We start from the raw sequence: 26,329 nt of genomic DNA, 5'->3' as shown, positions 1-26,329 counted from the left end.
CCTCACAAGCATGTCCTCTTATCCACATTTGTTTTCTTAATTGCAAAATACAGCTTTTCCCCCGCCTCTCCACCTTGTCATCTCTGATTTCTTTTGGTTGTCTTTTCCTAGTTTCTCCTTTATCCTCTTGCTGACTGTTTCCTGTTTATTCTTTTTTGATTTTGTCTTCCCCTCGAGTCCTAAATGTGGCTTTCTTACAGACACAGAGGCCCCAGCGTGACTACCCCAAAGAGCCAATTCCAGCTTGGACCCAGCACAACACTATGCTGTCAGGAAGGTGGCAGTCCTTGTGGCTGCATTAAAACAAAACAAAACAAAACACAAAACACCAAAGCACTAAACTGGTCTTAATTTTAACTCAGAAAAGCCAAAGAGATTCACTGCAAACATTCTCGGAGCTTCTTTGAAGATCATCTCCATTGTAAATGCATGCGGATGCCTAACCTAAGGCATGAAAAGCAAACACTTAAAAACAACAACAAAAAAAGGTCAGTGACCTCAGAAACATTTTTGTTCTGTCCACAAATATTCTCCAGGGAAAAAGAAAAAAGTGCTTATCTTGTACTCTTTTTTTTTTTTTTTTTTTTTTGGAGCATGTAATTTTTATCAGTTTGTTTTGTTTTTGTTACTTTTTTTCACTCACTGCTTATAAAACTAGCAAGCAGAAGTCTCTCTGGAACAAGACAGAATCATAAAAGTTTTCAAGAATCTCGTCACAAACTAAACAGTACAAATTGCACATTCTTCATGGAAGTATCAGCCTTTAGTGCGTGCCTGGATCCAACTATAATAGATTATCCCAAAGTGGGAAAGAATGAACAGTATAAAATTAGCAGAACTGGGAGCAGAGCTTGTCTAGAGAAGGCAATATGATCTGCAGTTTTGGGGCCTGGATTCAAAGGCAACGGGAAACAACTATGTAAAGTCTGATTTTTGCAAGTAAGCACTCGGTAGGATCTCAAGAGGCAGACTGGTGCACTGGATCAAATATCAGGGAAATTATATTAACAACTACAATGCTTGCTACAATACTGTACAATGTGTACTGTACAATAGCTGTACTATCATCATGCCTGTTATTTATATAACATATACACATGCATATGCAAATGCAACATGTATATGGCAAATATTCATATATTTATTTACATGCCATGTTTTTAATTTTTGTTAGATAAGTATATTCCTGAGTTGAGTTAGGTGTCCAGCCACTCTTTTTCATGATATTAACACACATATCCAAATAGTCACAAAATTAAACAGGTTTCATTTATAATGTCACAGGCTTGTTAATTTGAAATTCTCTCAAACTTCAACTAACAGTAGAGGAATTACCAAAAAAGAAACAGTTAAGGTATAATAATAATTTTAGCCATCCTTTTTCCAAGTTGCTATAATCTACCCAAAGATAACTAATTGTTCAAAGTAAACATTCCACTCAGACCACAAAAGGAATCCATTACACAAACATATAATTCACAGTCATTTTTAGTGGGTTGTAAACAGTTTGGAATGAGCATAAAATGGGACAAAAATCAAAGTGAGCATTTTGAAATGAAAAAGTGTTTGCTACAAAAGGTCAGTCCCTTTGCTTGGCCAACTATGTAGAAAAGCCTGGGAAAATGCTGATCACACAAGCAATGAGGGAATTTTAAAGCCAACAGCCTCCTTGTTTCTTTAAACAGACATCGGAACCTATAACTGGATCCTGTCAAACAAACGACAGCAAAAAAATATAACAGCTGCTAAGAAGGCAAGTTGAGAGATAAAGTTTTTGAGGCTAAAGACCTTCTCAGAAGTAGACTAAAGGTCTTTCTTAAATCTTTAAGCAAGGTTATGGATCCCAGGGTGGCTTTTAGGCACCAAGTCAAATATGTAACTTTGTGTACCATTCCTGTCATAGTATTTCGTGTTCCAGAAAAAAGACAGAAAGGGCAAACTTCTTGTTGATTAGCATCTGCTGAAGCATTCTGCAAAGTTGCTTATACCTGGAATTATCACATTTGAAAAGCATGATTTCATTTGAAAAAAATTGTGGTCAAAAGCATGTGACATACCATTTCTCTTCCTAATCCTTTTTAAGTGTATAGTTCAGTGATTTTAAGTATATTCACATTATTGTACAATAAATCTCCAGGTATCATTTTAATGTTTTAAAATAGTATGGGTGCATATTAACCAGAACCGGGAATCATGAAGGAAGTATGAGTTAAGACATATTCCAAATGATGAGCGCCAATCTAAATTATATTACAAACTTAAGAAAATTAATGTTATTGCCTTAAAACCAAACATATTTTGGATGCATAAAAATATGCACCATTTTTTTGTGCACCAAATATATTTTGGATGCATAAAAATATGTGTAGGGTAGAAATACGCTCATTCATCTAGTTAACCCTACTCTTACATAAAATACGTATTTGCCAAAATGCATGTTTGATATTATTGAGTAGAAATATGACTGGTTCGCCACTTAAGACATGTCCTTTTAGATCTCACACCAAAGAACTCCCTATATTACATAGTCACAATGTGTCAAGAAAATAACCTGCAAAATAAGGCAAAATTAAATCTCTCCTGATCTGATAACGAAGATAAAGCCAAACAAATATATGTTTATTGTTCAGGGTTGATTACATTATTTTTAAGCACACATAGTTCCCTGCTTTTTATTATTGTCATGGTTTTTCTGTCTTGTAGGATCTGTCCTTTTCTCTGATAGTACTCATCACAGTTTATGCTAACATACAAAATCGTGTGTGTCTGTTTAATGTCTATCTCCTCTGTGTTATCAACTGGTAAGACAGAAGATGACACACAGTAGGTACTCAATAGCTATTTGGCTTCGATTACTTCATTTAACCAATATTTATCAAGTGCTTACAAGGTGTCATGTGCTGTATAAAGCTTCTTTCCAAATAATGGACCTCAACAAAGGATAGCCAGTTACATGCTTGGCATAAAAAGAACTATGAATTAAGGTCTTACTACATGTCACACCAGTTTAAAATATATACTTTGTTTAGTTCAGGTCTCCTAGGCCCTTGTATCTGACAGACACAGGTGATCATATTTTTAAGTAAGCAATTTCTACACATATGTCATCATAAACTACACAAAGTGTTCTATAACATAGTGAAAAATGAACTTCTCACTGCTTATATCTACTGTATGTCACAATGCCTTCCTCTACATCAAACTTTCCCAACCCATGGCCCAGGGATTTGAATGGAGCCCAACACAAATTCGTAAGCTTTCTTAAAGCACTATGAGATTTTTCTGCATTGTTTAAAGCTCACTAGCTATTGTTAGCATTAGTGTATGTAATGCTATGTGCAGCCCAAGACAATTATTCTTCTTCCAATATGACCCAAGGAAGCCAAAAGATTAGATACCCCTGCTGTACATGCTTGTTTCCTCAAACCGCCAAAACAGTGTCAGATGATCTCATGCTTTTGGTCATTGTACCCAGGATATGAATTAAGAATTAGCAGAACCATGTTTTAATATTTTCACAGAAATTACTTTGTAAAAGAAACATACGTTGAGTTTTTCATTGGCTAATTATGATTTCTCAGATACATGCTCTACAACCATAAGGGCAAGGCAAGGGAAAGAGCCACTTGGAAGAGCTTTAAAGATTAACATGCTCCTTAAGAGTTTGTCTTCCAAATTTTGCTTGTATTTTCAAGGCTCAACAGACAATGTCAGAAACCACAGAAATAAAGTTAATCTAGTTATAACAGTTGGTGAGAAGAAGAATGCTCTGGTAGTTTCGAGTAATAAAGAGAACCAAATGAAGATATGGAAATGTACTAAACAAGTTATTAGCTAAATTGGTTTACATTCAGTTTATTAACAGATTTTCTTCTAGGTATGCACAAAAGTTGCAAAATTTAAAATGTAATCACCTTACCAGGGATGAATAAAGAATGCATCTTGTGCCAAGTACTGGGTAGAATTTCCTTGGAGAGACTACAGAAGTGTGAGCAATTTGGCTGTGTTCGATGCAAACAGGTAAGACAAATAACTAACTGACTGACTGACTGACTGACTGACTGACTGGATCGATAGATGAATGAATGAATGAATAGTGAGATCTGCCTTCCTGAAAATGTTTCATTTTAAATCATCCATCTAATAAGCATTTTAGAGACATGGCCACAATTTGTAGATGATTTTTTAAAAGGAGTAAAAAATAATCACAAGAAAAAAAAGAGAGAGACGGAAACAAATCTTTTTTATAACAGCCAATGTGCCGATGTAGTGAGTATCAAGACCATTTCCCTAAGACTGTGAGAGTAAACACACAGTTTTCATTAAATGTTCCTTTCCCATAACTGGTCCATCAGCATTTCCCATGACTCTGCAGTTGAGTTTCTTGGCTGGGAGAGTATCTGGCCATTAGAAGGAGGGATCCAGATATGCTGAGTCCCAGCCATGCTGAGAGACTTGGCACCTTTATATGCTACTTCCTAATACCAACCCCAGCATAAAATGTCATCAGAAGCCTGCATAAACATTGGACTTAGATTCACATAAATTATTTCTGTCCTGAAATGCTTTATGCCAGAATTTCGTAAAAACAACACTTTGAGTAAATAGAATTGGTGTATAAATATAAGAATATTAATCCAACCAAATGATCATAGAAAATTATAATCAAAAGTACACACTTGTAAATCTTGCAATGATGTGAGAGGTTTATCTTGTGCTTCTTAGTTTTTATTGAATATTTCCATAGGGTTCCTTTAAGCTGACACTGCCAAAGCACTTTGAATTATCAGTTGCTTTGTGGAATTGGAAAGTCTTTGAGTTTCATTAAAATGCTTAGGAATTATTTTAATAATCATATGTGTGATTAGTGCCTGTTTAGTGCTTGATCTACAAATTCTTTTTAAGAGTAAACATAGGGACAATGAAATATAACGCTAGATGTGATTGCTCCAGTCAGCAAAAACATTGTCTTATTTTATTAAAAATCACCAACAAAATGCCATGAACTGAAGATATGGTTTCTATTTATAGACATTTTCTACTCTACAATATTATAATATCTGCACACCGCAAGGCTTCATCTAGCGGTTTTTTGTTTTGCCTAGGGTAGAGACATAAATCGAGGGGTATGGAGCACTTCTTTACACACGCACACATCTTATTATGTGCTTCCCCAATGTCCTATTTGGATTTTTGGTCTAATATAACAATACTCACACTGTTGGCGCTGAGTATTTATAAGTGGATGAAGATTTCCTGAAAATGATGACCATTTAGCTACTGGAAATAATAACATTATAATATTCCCAGTGATCTATTTTGGCTTTAGGTACTTACTAAAGAATATTTATTCCTAAAATATATACTTATAAAATTAAATGAAATTGCAACTTGCAATAAAAACACATTTTTCTCTGAACTCCAATTGACTTCATTTCTCATAGACACTTCTCCCGTGTTCATCCTGCAGTTGCTGCTTTCTACTCTCACTGTACTCTCTGCTCTTCTCTCTGATGTGTTGATATGCTTTCCCCAAAGTCATTCTCTTCATCCACATTCCCTACCCACTCTTCCCCTTCTTGTTATTCTCTCATTCCCTACTGACAGGGGAATAATAGGATCCCAAGGCTGTCCTTACAGTATAATTAAAGTATGAATTTCCAGGAGTTAGAAATTGCAGACCATTTTTATTATGCTTTTATAATAAAGCCAGGTAACATTGAGAGAATTAAAATGGCTTTTTCTTAGCAGATTACTGGGTAAAGATTTTTTCCCCTTGGTTCTATTGTCTTAAGAGACTAGGAGCCGGAAATGGGAATAGGTTCACCAGTCCTTTTTCTGAAAACACCTCTATCTTTTACATGATATATATCCCCCTAGATCCTGGGAATATGTTGTAAACTTGTAACAGATGGTGATGAAGCCTCCCATTTTTATACAATACATTTTTTAAGATTCTGCATCTACTATATGTATCTTCCAGGAAAAATGACCTTGAATGAATGAAGTCATAGTTTGAAGGAAAAACACCCCACAGATAGAGTGGAGTAGAAATGATGATTCCATTAGGTTTTGTTTTGTTCCCTTCAGTAAGATGAAATAATTTCAGATGAAAAACAGAAGGCTTAAATAGAAGAATCAAAGGTCATCTTTTGAGGTGTGTCTTTTAATTGTTCCTGAAAAACCCGTTACCGTATTCTGTACTGAACAGAGACGTGTGGAAGGTGGGATATCACTGTGTGCGATTCGGAATGCTGTTTGCTTAACTTGGGTAATGTTGGGGGCTTACCAAAAATTGTTCTGGCACAACATCTACCAGCATGAATGTTAGGAGGGTTCTAACACTGTGAGTGCTGATATTTTATGAATGTTTTATCACTGGCTTGAAAACAAGAAGTTTGCACTTGAATCAACAGTATGTCAGACAGACAAAATATTAAAAAAAAAAAAAGAACATTAGTGAGAATTACTAATGTCCCTATTGTAAAAACAAACTGAAGTTAATAAGAAACTTGATCCTCTTAACCGATTAACACAAGTCAAGTTTTAATTGCATGGCTTCTCAGACAAATCGAGTGGCACTGCTAACTTGAGTATTGGTTGCGTAGAGGGTGCAGTAATGGGGGGAACTGCTGCACATTCAGTCACCCACCTCTTTTCTCAACAGCTTCAATGCATTGCTTTACAAACCACGGAACTGTGGAATTTTCACGTTCACACACTTTGTGCAGATGAGAGCCAAAAATTTGATCTGCAAAAGAAACAAAGATGAGCTTCATTAAAATCCAAGCTTGCGTTGTTCCTTAATTTGATTCTGTTTCCATATCCACTGCATGCTGAAATCTTCATCTTGCATGGGAATTGATTTTTTTTTTTTTTTTGCTTTATTTCCAAAGTGTCTACGGCAGACATACAAAGATCACAACTCCCTCCTTTATGGAACAGGATCTTGGCCCCAGAGTGAGAAAACTGACGCTCAGCCATCGATTAGCAGGGATGACTGTGTAAGTTATAGTCTCTCTGGGCCTTAACTTTGTTGTCTATAAAGGAATGACAAAGAATTAAGAAAATTTCTGCAAAATAATTAATCTTAGTGTTTTGGTATACTGAGTGTTTTAGAAGAAGTTTACCAGTTAACGGTTATAAAAATTACAATGTTTAGGATATTACAATATTAATTTACAATATTTAATTTAAATATTAAATTACAATATTTAGGATATTCGTTCTGCAACTCAATAGTATTTGAGGAGGCAAGTTCTAGGAGACTTGCTTTGAAGTGAATTACTTAGTATTTCACCTGCCTTGAATGCCCTTCCTCTTCTCTAATCTAACTATCACCTTTCCTTTAGGGTTCAGCTCAGATCACACTTTCTCCGCTAACCCCTTCCTATCTCAGCTTTGTGTCATCTGTGACATAGGTTCTTTGGAATACCAGATCCTCAGACTGTTAGTAGATGATTCAGGGAAAAGGGCCTGCGAACAAAATGGTTTAGCGTCATTAGGTTCTGCAAAGTTAGACAGGTTTAACGTGTATTTATTTTTAGAGCCTGTGATATGCCTATGTGTGCTGTGAATCTCCAAGAGGGGTGGAGGATGCATTATCTCCCAAACTTACTTGAGCAACATCCTTTGATTTTCAGAGAGTACATTTCCAGACTAATGTTTACGAGAATACCCACTGTGAAATCCGAGCCTAGCCCTCTCGTTTGGAACATGATTGATGCTACCTTACATTGTGTATTTACATTTATAATAAATGGAATAGGCTCTCTCAAAGCAGATTCTGAGTGTCTGAATCATCTATGTTTTCAACAGTGCTTAGCACAGACTCTGGCCTGCAGTATTTACAGATAGATGTTTGCTTTTTATAACTGTGGTAAAACACACATAACATAGAATTGATCATTTCCACCATTTTAAAATGTACCATTCAGTGGCATTAAGTATACTCACAATGTTGTGCAACCCTCACCACCATCAATTTCCAGGTTTTGCTATTGAGATAGTATCTGTTTATTACTGATAATGAAACAAATATTTAGTGGGTCCAAGGGCTTCCCATTTCACTCAGAATGAAATCAAAGTCCCTACTGTGACTTATAAGATATTACATTATCTGACCTCCACTAATAAATGGATTTTATTTGGGTCTTCTCTCCTCGTCTTTAAATTTGTAATAGCCCCACATTGCTGTTTCTCGTGGCTGCCAAGCACTCTTCTACTGCAGGGACTTTGCATTTTCTTCTTCATGGAATGCCATTGCTTTAGGTCTCTGATCAAATGGTATCTTCTTATTGTAGCCTTTCTTTCCTACCATCCTTTAAAAAAATGGCTCCACTCCATGCCATTCTCTATGCCACTTTCCCAGCCTTACTTTTCTTAGAACACATATCTCCACTTGACATATGAGACTGATATGTTTTCTGCTTAGTTGTTTCCCTTGCTTAGAATGCAAAAGCCAGGAGAGTAGGAGTCGTATCTCAACCATTTATTATTGGATCCCGAGTACCTAGACAGTGTTTGGCACATACTAAAAGTTCAATAAACATTTGTAGACTGATGGACTACAAGACGTCATCTTAACCGTCAGTGGAGGTAGTCAATAAATTTTTTAAAGTAAAATTAGATAGAATAACAGATAATGCAGCATAAAATAATGTTCAGTGATATGTATTGTTATAAGGGGATACTCAAAATGGAGTATAGAGAGAATTCAATGAATCATAATTTTCATTTATTTCTTAGGAAAACATAATGGTTTGAATTGCTGACAACCCAGCATGGAGGGAACAATGAAAGCTAAAACACTATTAATAACATACTCCAGGCCAGGCATGGTGACTCACACCTGTAGTCCCAGCACTTTGGGAGGCTGAGGTAGGTGGATTACGAGGTCAGAGATGTAGACCATCTTGACCAACATGGTGAAACCCTGTCTCTACTAACAATACAAAAATTAGCTGGGCATGGTGAAACATGCCTGTAGTCCCAGCTACTCAGGAGGCTGAGGTAGCAGAATTGCTTGAACCCCGGAGGGAGAGGTTGCAGTGAGCTGAGATCGCGCCACTGCACTCCAGCCTGGAAACAGAGTGGGACTCTGTCTCAAAAAAAAGAAAAAGAAAAAGAAAAAAGAGAAAATACTCCAATGTGGAAATGTGCATTTTTATCCAAGCAATAGAAAGCAGCTCAAAAGACATGGACATAGTATAGAGAAGTGGGAAATAATAATGGGCATTTGCTTTGAATACTTTGGTCAAGTAACAATGACTTGTTCAAAACACTGTGTAACCACTCTAAGAAAGAATGACATAAAATATTATGTAGCAAAAAATAACCCAGTAGATCAGATCAAATGATTTACATTGTCTGGAGATTACAGTCAGGAAGGAGAATTGCTATAAAGTAAAAAACCCATTAATTGATTTTATTACTCAAATCAATTTCACAAATATTATCTTCTATCTTTACAGCAATGAGGTAGGCGTATTGAGTTGTAAAAACAGTATCAAGAAGTTCATAATATTATGGGAACTAATAAAAGTATTCAAAGAATATACAAAAAAAGAAAATAGCAGGTGTCATAAAAGGTACTGAATGCTAAGAAAAATGTCCTTTAGTATAAGGTCTGTTTGTGTCATTTAGTGTAGATGTAGTATGCAGTGTGTGTATGTTTGTACAACAGAGAGTGGGAGACAGAGAGTGTTAGGAGAAATTGTTTTGTTTTTGTTTTTGACAGGTGGATATAAGAAGATACAGACAAGAGCATTCCAGGTCTCTTTTATTCATTTAGTTATTTGCAAAAGAATGTCTTGAGTGACTACACTCTGTTTAGAGCTAGGAAAGGCACTGGTAATATAGCAGCAAAGACTCATTCCCTATTTTCTAAAACTTTGCCCAGTAGAAATAGTGTATAAGTAAACAGGTAAGAACATTTTATGAGAAAACTGCTGTAACTGGGGAAACGCAGAGGCAATGTGGGAGAATGTGGTGCGGCACCAGACTGGCCTTGAGTGCTTCCCTTCTCTGAATAACTGAATCCTCAAAGATAAGGAAAGACAAGTAAAAGAGGGAACAAAGAGCATTTTGGGAAATGAAAGGAAATAAACAAATGCTTGAATGATGGGAAGAATGATAGGAAGACTGGGGTGTTAAGGAAAACATTCACTCTTAGAGAAATCTTGATGTATCAAGTTATAAAAGAGATGGAGGTTATGTTATAAAGTATCTTAAATTTTGCCAGGAAGTTTAAAGTATTTGAGAGTGTGCAGATACCACTGATTTTCTACATATAAGTAATTCCTCTCCCACCTTCTTTCTTGTTTTTAGAAGCCACTTATATGACAGAACCTGAAAATCATCTTTATTGATTTTTACCTGCCCTGCAGCTTTGGGTGATTAGATAACTCTGTCAATGAAATGTCTAGAAAAGTGACTCAGGACCATATAGGAAAATATTTTTTCCCCTGAAGAAAAGAAAGGGATATGTAAGAAGTCTTTTTCCTTTTTTTAAAAATCCATCTTTGAATATCATTTTGCAATGATGTGATACTTGGAGCTATTGCAGCAATCTTGTCACCACAAGACAATGAGTACTAAGAACAGCAGCTAATGTATTAAAAATAAGCAACAAAAACCTGAGACCCTGAAGACATGTCTGAGCTTTTAAATCAACACTAAAACACCTTCTCTAGACTTATTTTTATATTAAATAACTCATTTTTAACTAGGTATTCCATTATCTGCAGCCAAAAGCATATGATATGACATTAGGAAGTGATTGTGGTTTTTGAGTAAAATGAGCATTATAATCATACTCTACTTGAGAAGGTTTACTTGGTAGTACTTTGTAAAGAAAAGGGAGGGCAGGGGGTAACACAGTGGGCAAGATGAAGCACAAGGAGATTAGTTAAACAACTAATGTGATTGCCTAGGAAAGATGTTATGAGGACCAGAATCAGGATAAGGGTGTGATAGTTGTAATCACTGTACACAATCCATCTTGTCTTCTCTGAATTAGATGTATACATTCACCTCATTTGCCATGGAACCATCTGGCACAACCTACTAGAGTGTGCAGAGTTTATTTTTCCCCATTTCTTTGATATTAGGCTTGGCCAAATGTCTTCTTTGGAATGATGTAATGTGAGTGGAAATGTGTCAGTTCCAGACTGAGGCCTTAAGACGCATTGCAGATTTCTACTCATCCTCTTGCTTCTCTGCTATTGCCAAAGCAAAGCCCTTCAGCCTGGGCTCCAGAATAAATACATATGGCATAGAACTGAGGCCAACCTTTAGTGAAGAGACAAGTCCAGTCAGACCTGCAGCTTAAAGCAGAGCAGTCCAGTCAAGCCTGCACCACAGACACATGAAAAATAGATGCTCCTTTTCATATGCCATAGAGATTTTATGTTTGTTTGTCATGTAGCAAGAGCTTACTCATATAGGTGGTGATGAGTCCACGTTTTTGGTGAAATATGATCTAAGCTATGCTGCGAGAATGAAAACAAAGAGGATTGGCAGGACATGGAAACTAAAATTGAAGAGTGAACAAAATAGAAAAAAGTTCTAAATTTGCTAAGAATGTGGAGTTACGCCTTCAGTTTAATTTCAATCCTCAGGAGGAGTCTCAAAAAAAAAATACTTTCACCTTAAAATTTAAACTATTCATGCCTTACCAAATTTTATGGCACCTCTTCTGCACTCTCTCCAGATGAATCCAATTCTATCTAATTCCATTCAGTGACTCTTTAGTGAACACCTACTATGTGCTCCATGTTGTAAAGAATGCAAAGATTGCTTTATTCATTCAGTAATGATTTCATGCAGGTTATAGGCCATACACTGTGTGCCAGCCTGAAAATGTAATGATGCACCATCTCCTACAGTTTAGGGGAACAGAATAACTCTCACAGGCAGCTACAACATAATGTGACTAATGCTATTGCAGATATGTGTAAAAATAATAGAGAGGGTTTATTGTACACTACACTAAGCCAAGCAGAACTCAAAGTACTTCATATATTCTAACACTGAATTCTCACATGCACCCGCAATCCTTCGAGCTTTGATACTATCATCATCTTCATTTTACAGAAGAGGGAACTAAGGCCCAGAGATATCGAGTTATTTTTGAAAGGTCACAGAGCATTAGGCTCTTGGGGGAGGAAGGATGGGGACCTGAACTAAGACAATAAACCTGACATGGCAAGAAGGGGTGATTCAGTGGGATTTGGCAAGTGGGTGTAGCAGGTGAGCCGGTCCACCAGGTGAAAGTGACTTCCAAGCTCCTTGCTTGAGGGGAGAAGACAGAGACACAGTTACTTGAGGGTCTTGAGAATGGAAATGGAATTTAGACATTAAGAAAAGCATTTCAAATGCAGCAGAATGGTAATGAGAGATAAAGATGAAAAGTGTTCACTGGATTTGGGCAACTTGAGGATATTAGTGACCTTAAGAAAAATGGTTTCAGTAGAAGAGTGAAACTGAAAGGCAGATAGTTGTCATTAAAGACTTGAAGAGAAGGTGAAGAAATAGAGACAGCAAATAGACTCCTCTTTTAAGAACTTCAGAGGTGAAAAGGCTAGCACATGGGGACTAATTAGTTATAAGGGGAGATAAGACCTGGAGAAGGATTTTGAGTTGTAGTGAATGGGAGAGAATTTCAACTACAGGGTATGTTTTATTGCCAGGGAGCTGGGTGAAGTACACTGCTGATTATTTTTAGTGGTTATGATGTTGGAAGTGGGGGAGGTACATTACTGCCACTTACTGGGTGGTCCAGGCAAGTGCACCCAGTCCCTCACAAAGGAAAAACTGCCATTGGTGTCTTGGTGAGTAAAGAGCCTAGACATCTTGAATTTCACTAGATAGAGGGCAAATGTTTGCTTTCCCCAGTTATCAACAAAGCCAAAACTGTTATTCTCACTTATAGCTCTTGAAACTTGCTGTACTCTCCCAATAAGGTGGGGCTCTGGAGTACAAGAATATAGCATCCCAGGAGAACTTGGTTACATCAAAGGTCACCATGTGCCCCAAGCTTGACCAAAGTAATGCTCCTTCTACAAAATTTAGCGTTTGGATACTGAGAGACTAAGGTGATTGTTTCTAGGGATGTGTACTGTAGGCTGCCTACACTTAAACCCTGGGGGCTGGGACAGCCATTTGGGAAGATGCTTATGTGCCACAGATGAGTGGACACAAGAACTGGTTTGCAGGGAGAGGCAAATGGAACAGATCCAACTCAGCTCCTGACTTTCCAGTGCCTACTCCAGGCACTTTGTATCCTTGCCATGGTTTTTGCCATACCCATGTCATGAGCTCCATGAATATCATGATATCCCCTCCTACCCATGTCAATAGAACTCTTGAGTAAATTTCTGTTTATTGCAAGCAAATACACTTGGCAAAAATATGGATGTAGCATTGGCCAAACGTTTCAAGAAAGGGATTGTGGTCACAATAGGACCAGGTTTGGCAAAATAGCTCAATGGGATCCACTGCTTACAGATGACACTGGCTAGAAAGAGTATGGCAAATATCAACTGGTTTTGCTGGTCCTGTGTCTATTCTCCTGTCCTCTGGCAAGAACATCCTGAGATTCCCTTGGGGATGGTCCTTTCTCATTTTGCTGCCATTTGTTTTGGGTAGTGATGACTCCACCCCCTCCATCTCCAGTGACAAACATGCATTTTATCTTCTTGGCCACAGTAATTGATTCAGACATGAACATGTGGCCTGAGCGGATCATGTCAAGTAAATCCTGAGACTTTTTCTGATGTTACTGGGAAAGAGGAACCCTCTTTTTATGACAGATGTTAAATTATGAAGATATGAATCTGATCTTCTAGAAGTTATGCTGCCACCTCTGGAAGAATGGAAAACAGAGCTGAATGATGGAAGACAAATATTTGATAGCATATTGAACTTCTAAATCCAGTCATGCCTGAAGCTATCCCCATCCCTTGGACTCTTCAGTTAAGTAACTCAGTAAATTCCATTTTGACTTTTACAGTTTGGACAAGTTTCTATCATTTACAGTAGAAAAAATCTTGACTACAACATTAGCCGTTGACAGACAATGAACTAGATAATTGAGAAGAGATGATAATGCACATCAGATGGCTTTGCAAAGTCAAGAGTGCTGTCCAAAGAAAGGAAATCGTAGAGATTTAACTACATTGTTATTGTTGAATTTAAGCGCTGTTGTAGGATTGCTCTCCATTTGTAAATCTAATACACCTAGAGTGTCATACACCAAGCAGGACAATTCAATGACAGAAATCTATTTGAACCACGGAAACTTCTATCTTAAAATAGTATTAAAAAAAGGGAGGGAGAGAGAAGGCATTCTGTTTTCCAGGCAAGCCTTAATGAACTTTATCCCCTAAATGCCCATGTCTCTTGTCCTGGAACAACATTAAGAATTATTTCTATTCTCCTCTTCATTACAAAATAAAAGGAACACTTCCAGAACCCTGAGTTCCTGACTTCCCACCTATATTCCCATCTGTGTGCTCATTGGTAATCCTTTCTTCTTCTCTTAACAGCCATACAAATATGCATGTTATTCAGAAAACAGCTCTTGCTAGGGGAGCCAACATTTTTGGAATCTTCTGCAAATGCCTGTGACCTTGGCCAGTGTGATCATTCTACCTTCATCCCATCGTTTCAGCACTTATAACCAGGGGTGGCAGGATATACATTGGTTAGAAAAAAAAATTCATTTTCTGCAATTTTTCTTTGAAAGCATCCTTTGGTGAGAAAAATAAATAGACCTTCCACATGACTGCCCTTATAAATCATGTTGTTTATATAATGAATTAGTGTTTAACTAGAGAATGGTGGTTTTTAATCTTTAAGCTCTCAAACTTTTGACCGATTTAGTTAGTTCATCAGCATAACCAGGTTAAGTCTTCCAGATTACAAATTAGTTTCATTCTTCCTCATCACTGCTATATGTTTTTTGACAAATTATGGAAAGAACACCCAGTAATGGGATCTGTGTCAGTTAGATTCCAAATGAATCAAAACTACGAGGATAACTGCTCAATAGAGGCAGTTAAATGTTCAAATAATGTGACGGTGTTATCATCATTTACGCAGGAGACAGTCTCCACAGGCTTTTCAAAAGGATGTGACTCTGCTTTCAGGAGAGAGGGCCATTGCAGAGATTCTAGTAAACTTTAAAAAGGAAGAACAAAGCACCTAGAAGGACACACACATGAGGAATACAGAGGGAAGCAGAAAACAATAATGGCAGCCCAAATGGCTCAGTCACAAAAACAAATCAGACAATTATCCAACTATCATGGTAATGATGTATATTGGTTAAGGTTTCTGGCTGTAAGCAACAGAAAAACACAACAACACTGTGGCTGTATTAAGCAAAGGAAAGTTTATCTGAATGATGTTGAGGGGTGGAAGGAGGAAGGAATTCAATGAATTTATGAGAGGCTAGGGGACCAGTCTTGGAGATATTTCGAAATCAAGGTGCTTAGCGGAGCCACGAAATTGAAAAAAGGAGAAAAAGCGACTGTCTTCTAACTCTGGTAGCCAGGTCAGGGTGCTCATTTCATGGCCACCACCAGCATCAGCATTGTCATAATAACTGCCAATCACCAATCGCTCTAGATTGGAAGTTTCTCTAGATGATGCTTCATTGATCAGGATTATGTTATAAAAATAATGGGTGGAGAGAGAAAATACAACCCTCCTAGTTTCTGTAGTAGGTAGCATTCACTTAGAATTTTTCTCCCACAGAAATGCTACGCATACGGGCAGATTATTTCCTAGTAAGTTGCTATAATGGAGAGGCAGTGAATATTGGAAGACAAAACAGTATTCAAAACATGGGTGATTTCAGCAATTTAATAATTCCATCTTTTGATTTTAAACTATAGATGACATTTGTTTTTCCTTTTGAGAACTACTGGTTTTCAGCCCAAAACTTTTAGATTGCTTATCCAAGCATGCTGTTTCTGTTTCTACTTTTTTTTTTTTTTTTTTTTTTTTTAAGACAGAGTCTTACTCTGTCACCAGACTGGGGTGCAGTGGCGCAATCTTGGCTCACCACAACCTCTGACTCCCTGATTCAAGTGATTCTCCTGCCTCAGCCTCCTGAGTAGCTGGGATTACAGGCATGCACCACTATACCCAGCTAAGTTTTGTATTTTTAGTAGAGACGGGGTTTCACCACATTGGCCAGGATGGTCTCGACCTCCTGACCTCGTGATCCACCTGCCTCGGCCTCCCAAAGTGCTGGGATTATAGGCGTAAGCCACCATGCCCAGGCTCTACTCTCACCTTTTATATTTTCTCCAGTTCTGTTCCCACCATCTTTTCTTTTCCTTTAAAATGCTCATGACATGAGCCCCATGTCATGTAACTTTCCCAAAACTTTACTGAGAATGTTTGGGTCTCATCAAACCTAACAGATTCTAAAGTCCCTAGTGATAATGACATTACCTACTATGGAGAGACTAGCCTGAGGGGAAGGGTATCTTCTTGAACAAGGATAGCTGAGTTGCCGTAGTTTTCAACTGAAGCTGGATATTTGGCTGCAGGCGTAGCATCCTTTGACCAAGGCAGCCTGAAGATGAGTTTCAGGGATGGGACTGATAGAGGAGCAAAGTTGTTCCCAGCCCTTTCTATTTTTTCTCTTTATTCCTTTTTCAGGCTTCCAGCAGTCTTCAGTTTTCATAGTTTCACTTCAATCCTAAACAGTACTTCTGTGAAGTACCCATTGGCCCCTTGTTTTCAGCTCCTAAACTCACCTGCAAATAGATGTCAACCCAATTTTGGTCTGACTAGTGCAACAGGTATTTTGGCGAGTACACCAGCCAGGAAGAAATTTGCATCTTAAAGAATTATTAACCCGCATGGGACAATGTGCATGAAATTCTTCTATATTTGTCTACTTAAGGCAAAAACTTTGTCAACACTTTGTACCTACCTCTCCCACCCTCTGCTAATCTAAAGCAACATCACATACATACACACACGTATGTCAGCACACAGAATCACAATGGCATAGAGAATGGTTTGACCAAGTAAATCCTTCATGCATTTTTGGATTTCTTCATTGAATCTAACCATCTGTGAGTATTTTTCAATGCCTACTGGGGATGGAGTAGTGAAAAGAACATTCTCTGTCTTCACAGAGTCTATATGTAAGTGAGGAAAATAAACACAAAAACACATTAACATATAATATAATGTCAGATGGTGGTAAGTGCTATGGAAAAAAATGAAGCAAGGCAGAGACAGAGAGCTATTGGTGTTGCCAGGGAAGGCATCTCAGGCAATGGCATCTGAGAAGAGACTAGTGAAGTCACCAACTGAGCTGTGTAAATACAAGGGGAGCAGCAAGTATATAAAACTGCTGGTGTAAGCCAGGTTCCTTAGAGGAGGAGCAGGAAGGCCTGGGTGGCTGGAGCGGGGTGAACAAGAGGAAGTATGGCTGAGGACAAAACGTAAAAAGTAGCCTCAGGGTCAAAACAGGTAGTAACCTATAGGTCACAATAAGGACATACATTAGATGTTAAGAATGAGTTTCTTCTAAGTAACTGGAGATTATGGAGGAGGGGAGTGACATGATATGATTTACATTTATGAATGATCCTTCTCATTGCAGTGTGAAGCCTAGATTTAAGGGGGTTAAGATGAGAAGTAGGAAGCCTAGTCAGGGGGGAAGTGAAATATAGGAAGAGAGGATGGTGCTTGGATAAGAATGATTCCAATGGAAGTAACTAAAAGTGGCTGAATTTAGAATATATTTTAAAGTGGGATCTGCTGATGAAGAGACAGAGTAGAAAGCGGGGGTGACCCCAGGTGGCACATGGCGGGATATTTCCTGAGACGGAGGACACATGGGACCTGAAGAATCAAGGATTACTCTAGATAAATCTGAGATGTCTACCAAGCACCTCAAAAGACATGAAATCGATATTTGAATATGCAAGTTTGAAGTTAACTGATGTTTTAAGTCTGGAAAGCATCAACCTCTAGATGGAATTTGAAGCTGCATGAATGGTATATTTCAACTCGAATGTTTAATGTCCAATAGACTGAGAATAAGAATGAAAAGAGAAAAGAAGTCCAAGGCCTTAACATAGGGGTAACCTAACATTCTGAAGCTGGGGAGAAGAGCAGGATCCACCAAAGGGGCACTCACTGACACGACAGTTTCAGTAGGAAGGAATAAGAAGCTGTAAATAATAACTCTAAAACCACTGCAAGATTTCATGTCCAGCTTCATTTCCTTATTTCTTTTTAACTCCTGGAAGTACGGTGTTCAGTAAAATAGTATCTGGTCTACTACATACAGCTCACAGTCCAGTTGGAAGATATTAAAATAATGAAATTATGCTTTGGGATGAAGAGAAGGTAGGACTAATTGAGAATGATGAAGAAAGGGATAGCTTTGTGGCACTGGTAACAGAGTTGAAAGAGTAAAAATGAGTACAAGTTTACTAAGTAGAGGAAGCTACCAAATGATATTCAAGGTGAACAAAACTTTACATGGTCGGAAAAGATGAATGCTGTTTCTTCTACTTGTATTTATATTTATTGCATTTATTATATTACATGCCTTCTGGTTGCCTAATGAGTGCATAAATGAATGTATGAATAGATAAAAAGAGAAAATTTATGAAAGAAAATTATTTCCTTTGATATTAAAACAGCTTATTATAAAGACTGTCTTTATTTTTTAAGGCAATATACCCTAATATTTCAATATTTTTTTCTTACAGACCACAGTAGGACAAATTAGTCTAATATTTTCTCTCTGGGTTGTAGTCCCAGAAACTGATTTCTATCTAAAGATTGTAATATGAGCACTTGTGTATGAAGGAAATATATTTTCATTTAGTTTGTTTTCATGTATTTCGAATAAGTAACATGACTAAATTTTGTTCAGCTGACTGTTGATGTACATTGTGGATTGGTGATATTTTCTGCTTTTCATTTGCCTATCATCATCTCATGAGAATCATAGAGGGGGACAGCAAAGGAAAGGAAGGGTAATACAATTCAAATATGTCACGTTTTGCTACCTTCTCCCATATTTGTATGCTCTTTACACACTTTGAATAGAAAACTGTCCATGAAATTCACATGCTCAATTATATAACTTACTATAATTAATCTGAAGTTAAAACTTATCAATTAGGTTGTCACTTACTTGACTAAGTAGGAACTTTATAGGGGGATTAAAACTACTGTGAAATTATTAATTGCATTTGTTTGAGTGACAAGTCTAAGGAGAAAATCTGATACACAGAATTTATTCAGGTAATTAAAAATACTGAATGATTCATCTTCAAAGCACAACTTATATAGACTAAAGCTGGAAGTGTCATTCAGTGATTGAGAAGAGTTGAAAGATTGTTTTTGGGTGGGGAAAGTATAGAAATTTTACTCACTCTAGATTAAAGTAAAACCTAGGAAAGAAGACTGTACTTTTCCTAATATCAGCATAGATTTGTTAGAATCCCAGGTGGTACGACTTTAATTTATTTGCATGAATGCATAGTTCAATAAGAAAAGACTCAAATTTAGTTGGAGTAAAACTGCTTAATGATTTCAAATATTACTTTAATATATTAATATAACAGGTTTGAATATCGATAATAGAGTCTCTTTCATTTGGGTCTTAAGGGTGTTCTCAAAGCCACTAACGCTGAGTGTTAGGTACGCACTGAAGTATCTAAGAGGAAAGCACTTTAGGTTAAAAGCACTTTCTCTCTCAGCCTCGGGTTGAAAGCTATTTCAGGATTCTGTTAAAGGCATTCTTTAGTCCTCAGCTTCAGCTTAAAAGTGGCTTTGATGAAAAGTGCTTTGAGGCAGGTATAGGATTTTTTAATAAACCATATTAAGAGCCAGGGAATCATGTGGTTCTGTGGAAGGGCTGGCTAGTTCCATGGAGGTGTGATGTAACCTCTGCTCACGAATGTCCATTCCCCATGGGCTGTTCTGAGCACTGTGGTTTGCTAGTTATTCCTTGCAAAGAAATTGAAAAACATTTCCAGGAATGTAATTGGAGAGAAGTAGTTATGAGCCCAAATTAGTAGGCCATGATGCATACATTTCCGAAAACATTTTGTCTCATTTGGGCTTCCAGTCAAATACAGTGTGTGTTTCCCATTTTTCAGTTTCTACTGAGGAAAGTGACATTGCAACATTTCTAAAACGCCTTATCCTGTCCCAAAGTTGCCCACCAAATTGAATGAATAGGTATCATGTTGTGAGATGCTGCTTTATATATTGCTCATTTTCCAGGTTTGTTGCATGCTTGACAGTTACGTTTCCAGCTACTGGGATCTCTTACGGAGGGAGAGGACGTAGAGAGGGAATGGAGTATCTCAGTTGGATCTGCCTACTGAATTGGCAGAATGATGTTCACCACCACGGATGCTTACTTGCAAGAGTTGATATTAGTTGGTAAAAGACAGTCAGGAGAAATTGTGGACTTCTGAGATATGGCAAATGGCATATGTACGGTGGCTAAGTCCCAGGGACTAGGTCTAATTTCTGTTGAGGAAAGAGCCTCAGACACAATAGAAAGAAGCTACATTCTCACCTTGTGAGATTCAATGAGTAAGAGTTGTTGCTTCAGGCCCTAAAAAATTAGGTGCACTATGCAGGCAGGGTGGGGAGAAGAACAGCCTTTTTGTTTCCTTTGGAGACAACGTGGACTAGAAATTCAGTGGGATCCAGAGGGATGGAGCACATTCTGGCACATGGAAGGTTTTGCAGGCTTAGGAGCCCTGGCGAGTACCTGGGCAGGGCAGCAGGTAACTCTCAGAAAGTGCTGGCTACACAGCCGAGGTGAGGTGCCTTCTTCAGGCAGCTTGTGGGTAGTAAGGGTATAAAAGAGAAGGAAATGAGAGAGAAGCACACGGTGGGGCAAAAGACAGTATTCATCAAATTGTGTAACACATTTCAGGAATTCCCTTGAGTAGCTGAGGAAGCAGAGAAAGGCTGTGTTGTGATTACACAGGAGGGAGCCATGACTTGGGACATTTGTGCCGTAAGATCAGTGTTACCCATTCATACCCACAGCTGCAGGGGCCTTGGTCATTGCGATTACACAGGAAATAACTCAAAGTAGATAACAAGTACCAATTCCATAATATTGCCTTCTAGTGTGTCTTCTAGTGGAGCCAAGTTTTGGGGGTATGGAGCTGATTTTCTTGAGGCAGAATATTTCCTTTCAAGCAGGCTGGAATGTCTAATTTTGAAGGATGGGATCGAAACTTATACATCTTTGTAGGCCCAGTGCCCAGCCTATGGCTTGCCACATGCTAGGTCCTCAATACATGTTTGCAAAATAAAAACAAATAACGAATATTACATGAATAACAAAATTGCCCATAAAGTAGAACACAAACTCCTAAGCTTGGGATTGTGCAAAAAAATGCCACAGACACTTCCTCTCATTGAACTCTTTACATTTCATCTAAGGCACTGTGCCTCAGGCTTTCCTACGACTGTGTACCTCAGATGTCTCTCCCCTTTTTATACAAGTCCAAGGCTCTAATTCAAGGCTCAGCTTAAAGACAATAAAATGATAAAAGCATTACTCTTTCCCACACTTTTCCACGTGTGATTTCCCCAAATTTGTGACCTAAGTACCCCTTAAAGCATTTGACATCTGATGTATTACACCGTAGTTTTTGTGCATTTATCTTCCTTAATCACTTCCTGGGGACCTTGCTTTATGTAGCTTCGTATCCTCTCAGAATACAGTGGCTCAGAGAATACAAGTCAGTAGGCAATATGAATAACCATCACACCTGTAGCATAAAGAAATGCAAGCATAGCTTTTCATCCTCATCATTGGATAGTGCCTGAAAAAGTTATAATCACAGTCTAGGCACATAGAGTGTTCAAAATGCTAACTGTATTTTAATGCAATGTCACAAAAAATCCCATTATATATTATCTGTTTTGCAATTTTCAGAATGTGTTCTCTGCAGTCAGGTGAAGGACTGGCATGCAATACTAAGTACAATTGGGAGTAGAGTATAACCATTAATAGCTATTGTTTGCTACGCTACTTGCTCTTTATAAAACATTACCAGTCCTGAGAAGTATTAGCTGGAGAGTGTGAAGAAAGAAGATTTCATCATCTTGCCCAAATTCACAAAACAAGTAAGTAGCAAGCCAAATCTACTTTAAAATTTGGTAATCTTTATGGTTCTGCAATACTCTGTTTTGCTAAATAAGTAAAATACTTACAGTTCTTTTAAATAGCCCAGGAAGAGTCTTGGTTGCCCCTGTCTTTCACTACAACCTATGACTTCCCATCATACACACCCAAGCACAAAAAGGAAAAGATTTTTTTCATGTATTTAATTATTTTAAGTGTGCTTTATATACTCAAACATTATGTAAAACTAATACAGTTATTGTGCTGTAGTATCTCTTTCTCCCAAGAATGAACTACATGTTTTCTTAGATGTTCTTTGCGTCTAGGATTCTAGGCTAGTCATAATGGGGGCAAAAGGCTAGGCCAAAAGACTAACCCTTCCCCAGCAGAGTCTTCCTAGACCACTCTTAACATACAGATAGTATGGCAAGCTGGTTAGCGCAGACTCCCTCTAGCAGATCTCTGATCGATGTCCATGGTCCTGGTCAGCAAATGAAACTGAAGCTCAACATACACATTCAAGGCAGCTTCTCAGAGAGTTGCATCTGGGAGGCCAGAAAGAATCCATACACAGGGCTGCGCACAGTGGCTCACGCCTGTAATCCCAGCACTTTGGGAGGCTGACGTGCGCAGATCACTTGAGGTCAAGAGTTCGAGACCAGCCTGGCCAACATGGTGAAACCCCATCTCTACTAAAAATACAAAAATTAACCAGGCGGTGGTGGGTGCCTATAGTCCCAGCTATCCAGGAGACTGAGGCAGGAGAATTGTTTGAACCTAGGAGACGGAGGTTGCAGTGAGCCGAGATGGTGCCATTGCACTCCAGCCTGGGCAACAACAATGAGACTCCATCTCAAAACAAAACAACAACAACAACAAACAATCCACACACAGAAACTTCCTCTAGGCTCTGGGTAGTATTCATGCTGCAATAACTGATTATAGGAACAGATGGCTTTGGGTTATCACGGGGAAGTGCTTTCCACTAAGACTTGATCCCAAAGTCTTTTCTTTCTTTCTTTCTTTCTTTTTTTTTTTTTTTTGAGATGGAGTTTTACTCTTATCACCTAGGCTGAAGTGCAATGGTGCGATCTTGGCTCACTGCAACCTCTGCCTCCCAGGTTCAAGTGATTCTCCTGCCTCAGCCTCCTGAGTAGCTGGGATTATAGCCACCTGCCACCACACTCAGCTAATTTTTGTATTTTTAGTGGAGATGGAGTTTCACCGTGTTGTCTAGGCTGGTGTCGAACCCCTGACCTCAGGTGATCCACTCATCTCGGCCTCCCAAAGTGCTGGGATTACTGGTGTGAGCCACCGCACCCGTCTGAACCCAAAGTCTTTTACTACCATTCCTAGAATTCCTCAAATCTCATGTCTTGTGTCCCCAAACATTCTCCAATGGACTATTTACTCTCTACCTTCTGTCCTGGATGAAGTAAGGCTGTGGTGCCAACTTTACCCACTATTCACCTCCTGCCCAGTCAATACCTTTGAGGCCACAGCTCCCTGGCAAAAGCTTCTGCTTCCCATCCTGTCCTTCATGCTGTAGTAGAGACACTTAGGCAGAGGCCTCGCCTGTGGAAAACTCCAGTCAGCTGCTACACTGTGTAGTCACATTTGGAATATTTATATTCCTATACTGCATAGCCACCTTCGGAATCATTTCTCCATATCACTGTGGCATCTCAAGTTGAACTTAACCTCACATGTAGATCTGGCTGTCTTTTTTCATGTGTTTAGTAGTATATTTCTAACCAATGGTATTTTTCTTCAAGATTATTCACTCATACTACAAATATATGATCTTTCTGACTAAAGAGATATGCATGCAAGTGTGTACATGAATATAGGAAACTGATGCTAGAGAACCGGAGGTATCTGACATCATTTGGAATTCTGTTTTTAATGACATGAGGATCTAACCTCGCTTTTCTTTCTAAAATGTTTATGATATCTTCTTCAACTGGTAATTATGTGAACAGATTTATAACTAAAACAGGTTCTCACTTCCTCTTTTGATATTATTTCTTAAAAGGCATTGAATGAGGTCCAGTCAAATTCTTTATATAATATCAAATGGTCTCCTATGCTAATTACTTTTTTAAGATGCAAACATTGTAACATGCTCATTGTAACATTGTAAAGACCTCAATGCATTTAAAATGTGAAGTCACAAAAGATGTAAACATCGTATTTCACTGTTCAGGAAATGAATGAATGTATGAGGCGGTACAAATTATGAGGGAGTCCAAGGAAGCAATGGCTTTTCTGAAATTTAGAGTATTTGGAATCTCACCATGTTAAGATATCCTCAAGATATCATTTTTATACCATCAGCTTATTTCTCAGCCTCTTGTTATGTGAAAGATTCCTTCACTGTGAGGTTAACTGAGGCCAGGCCTCTTCCAGCTCCATCTTTTCTTTCCTCCTATGAATCTGAGTTCCAAGTTCAAAGGGACACGTTAGGAGTGTTATATTCAAGTTAATGACCCTTGCATACGTTTAACTTGGATGACATCTCTTCTAAAATCTCTCTTCTGTCTCATATGGATAGATTTTTAAAAGTCATTACAAAATTGGAGCTGAACAATTGTTGAAAGAGAATGAAATTTCTCTCTTTTGCTCTACATATCTAAAGGAATTATATCTTGTGAAAATGTCAGTCTTTGTAGCAGTTTCTTAGATGGCTATCTGCATGAGCTGTCTATCACAACAAAAGCATGATTCAATGGCTGTATGCTTCATGAAGGCAACTTGAGTTCGGCAATTTTAAGATGTGGTCCAGGTATACACATTATAATTTTGGGTAAAATTTGAGCAGTAAATATATAACACATTTTCTTGTAAACATTGACCAGGATATTTGTGGCTTATTTTGTTTTAAAGTCAGAACATCCCTCATAATTTGATTTTCTTACATCTGAACATACATATCACTATTCACTAATGTTACTGTCAAATGTACCTGAATCTTTTATTCCACAAATTGTAATTAACATAAGGTAAATATTTGCTACATATATGGGGACGTACTAGCTAGGCATGATGATTCAGTTTTTTTAAAATGAATATATGAAATGAATACATACTATGTGGCCTTATATTTTGTCAAAAATCCCACCTTAATGCCTTACTGTAGATTAATCTTTATCAAACTTTATATAGCTTTTAATCAGTTAGCTATATAAAGTTCTTCTAATATTTCCTGATGGAATATCAAAGGTAAAATACTAAGAGACGTTTGAAAACAGAAAGGAGCTAGGTCACAATACTGCATAGTGAGGACACCTAACTCTTAGAAAGATACTAAGTTGAAGAAGAGCTGTATTATAAACAGATATTTCTTTTTTATAAACTTCTTTACATTTCCCTTAATTCTTTTCTTTACTGTGCTTTTTTCCTTAAGCTACTATTAAATGGTGAAAGTAAGTTTTCATAAAGCCTGCTTCATATAAGTATTGCTGATTTAAGGAGGGGGAGAAAAGTTGTGTTGTTTCCTTTGTATTCTTTTTCTCCATGTGACAAGAAAGTATTCAGAACATCTTTTTAAATAACGAAAATAATAATAACTGCTCCTAGGAGAATAAGAAAGCAAAGGAGAGGCTTTGTTTGACTTATCTGTGATAAGGCACTTTGGAGCTTTGGTTTTTATGAGTTGAAGAAAGAGATGTACACAACACTCTAACCCTTCTATTATGACAGTTTATACTTCCTACATAGCTTACTTAACTTAAATGCCTAGGAAATAGACACAATTATCACCTTATGGAATGCTGCTTAACTTTAAATGTTCCCTGTAGAATAGAAACCCACTTCATCAAAATTTGTCTCAGTTTCTCAGGAATTATTTCTCCTCTAGGCTCCTGAATATTCCTGAGCACTTTTAAAATTTAACTCAAGGTTGCTTAGAAGTAACTACAATACAAAAGGAAAGAAAAAATTCCCACACTACTGAAGGCTGTTCACAAGTGTTTCTATGAAAGAGCTGTGTCCTATGCCCATGTACTCTTTAATCATTCACTCTTTCAGCTGTTATCAATTTAAAACCAATGAAACTCCCACACTGAGTCCATTTGAGCAGTCAATTTTAATATCTCGAGGCATCTGTAGTTATTCTGAATTGGCTGCAAAAGCAGAACTAACAAGTTAAGCTCTAACCATAAGTCGACATCA

At 37.8% G+C, this 26,329-nt stretch overlaps 1 protein-coding gene across 2 annotated transcripts in view; it reads right to left on the bottom strand.

The window, feature by feature from the left end:
- ARHGAP15 (Rho GTPase activating protein 15) overlaps positions 1–26,329 on the bottom strand; it is a 630,028-nt gene that overhangs the window by 230,778 nt on the left and 372,921 nt on the right. For both annotated transcript variants that reach the window (XM_023217490.1, XM_023217491.2), the window contains exon 10: positions 6,653–6,751. In XM_023217490.1, the coding sequence (XP_023073258.1) occupies positions 6,653–6,751 (99 nt within the window). The remainder of the gene's footprint in view (positions 1–6,652; positions 6,752–26,329) is intronic.

The sequence above is a fragment of the Piliocolobus tephrosceles genome, chromosome 11, assembly GCF_002776525.5.
Source record: "Piliocolobus tephrosceles isolate RC106 chromosome 11, ASM277652v3, whole genome shotgun sequence".
Lineage (NCBI taxonomy): Eukaryota > Metazoa > Chordata > Mammalia > Primates > Cercopithecidae > Piliocolobus > Piliocolobus tephrosceles.
Note: the sequence above shows the minus strand (reverse complement) of the source record. Positions and strands in the feature narration are given on the sequence as shown.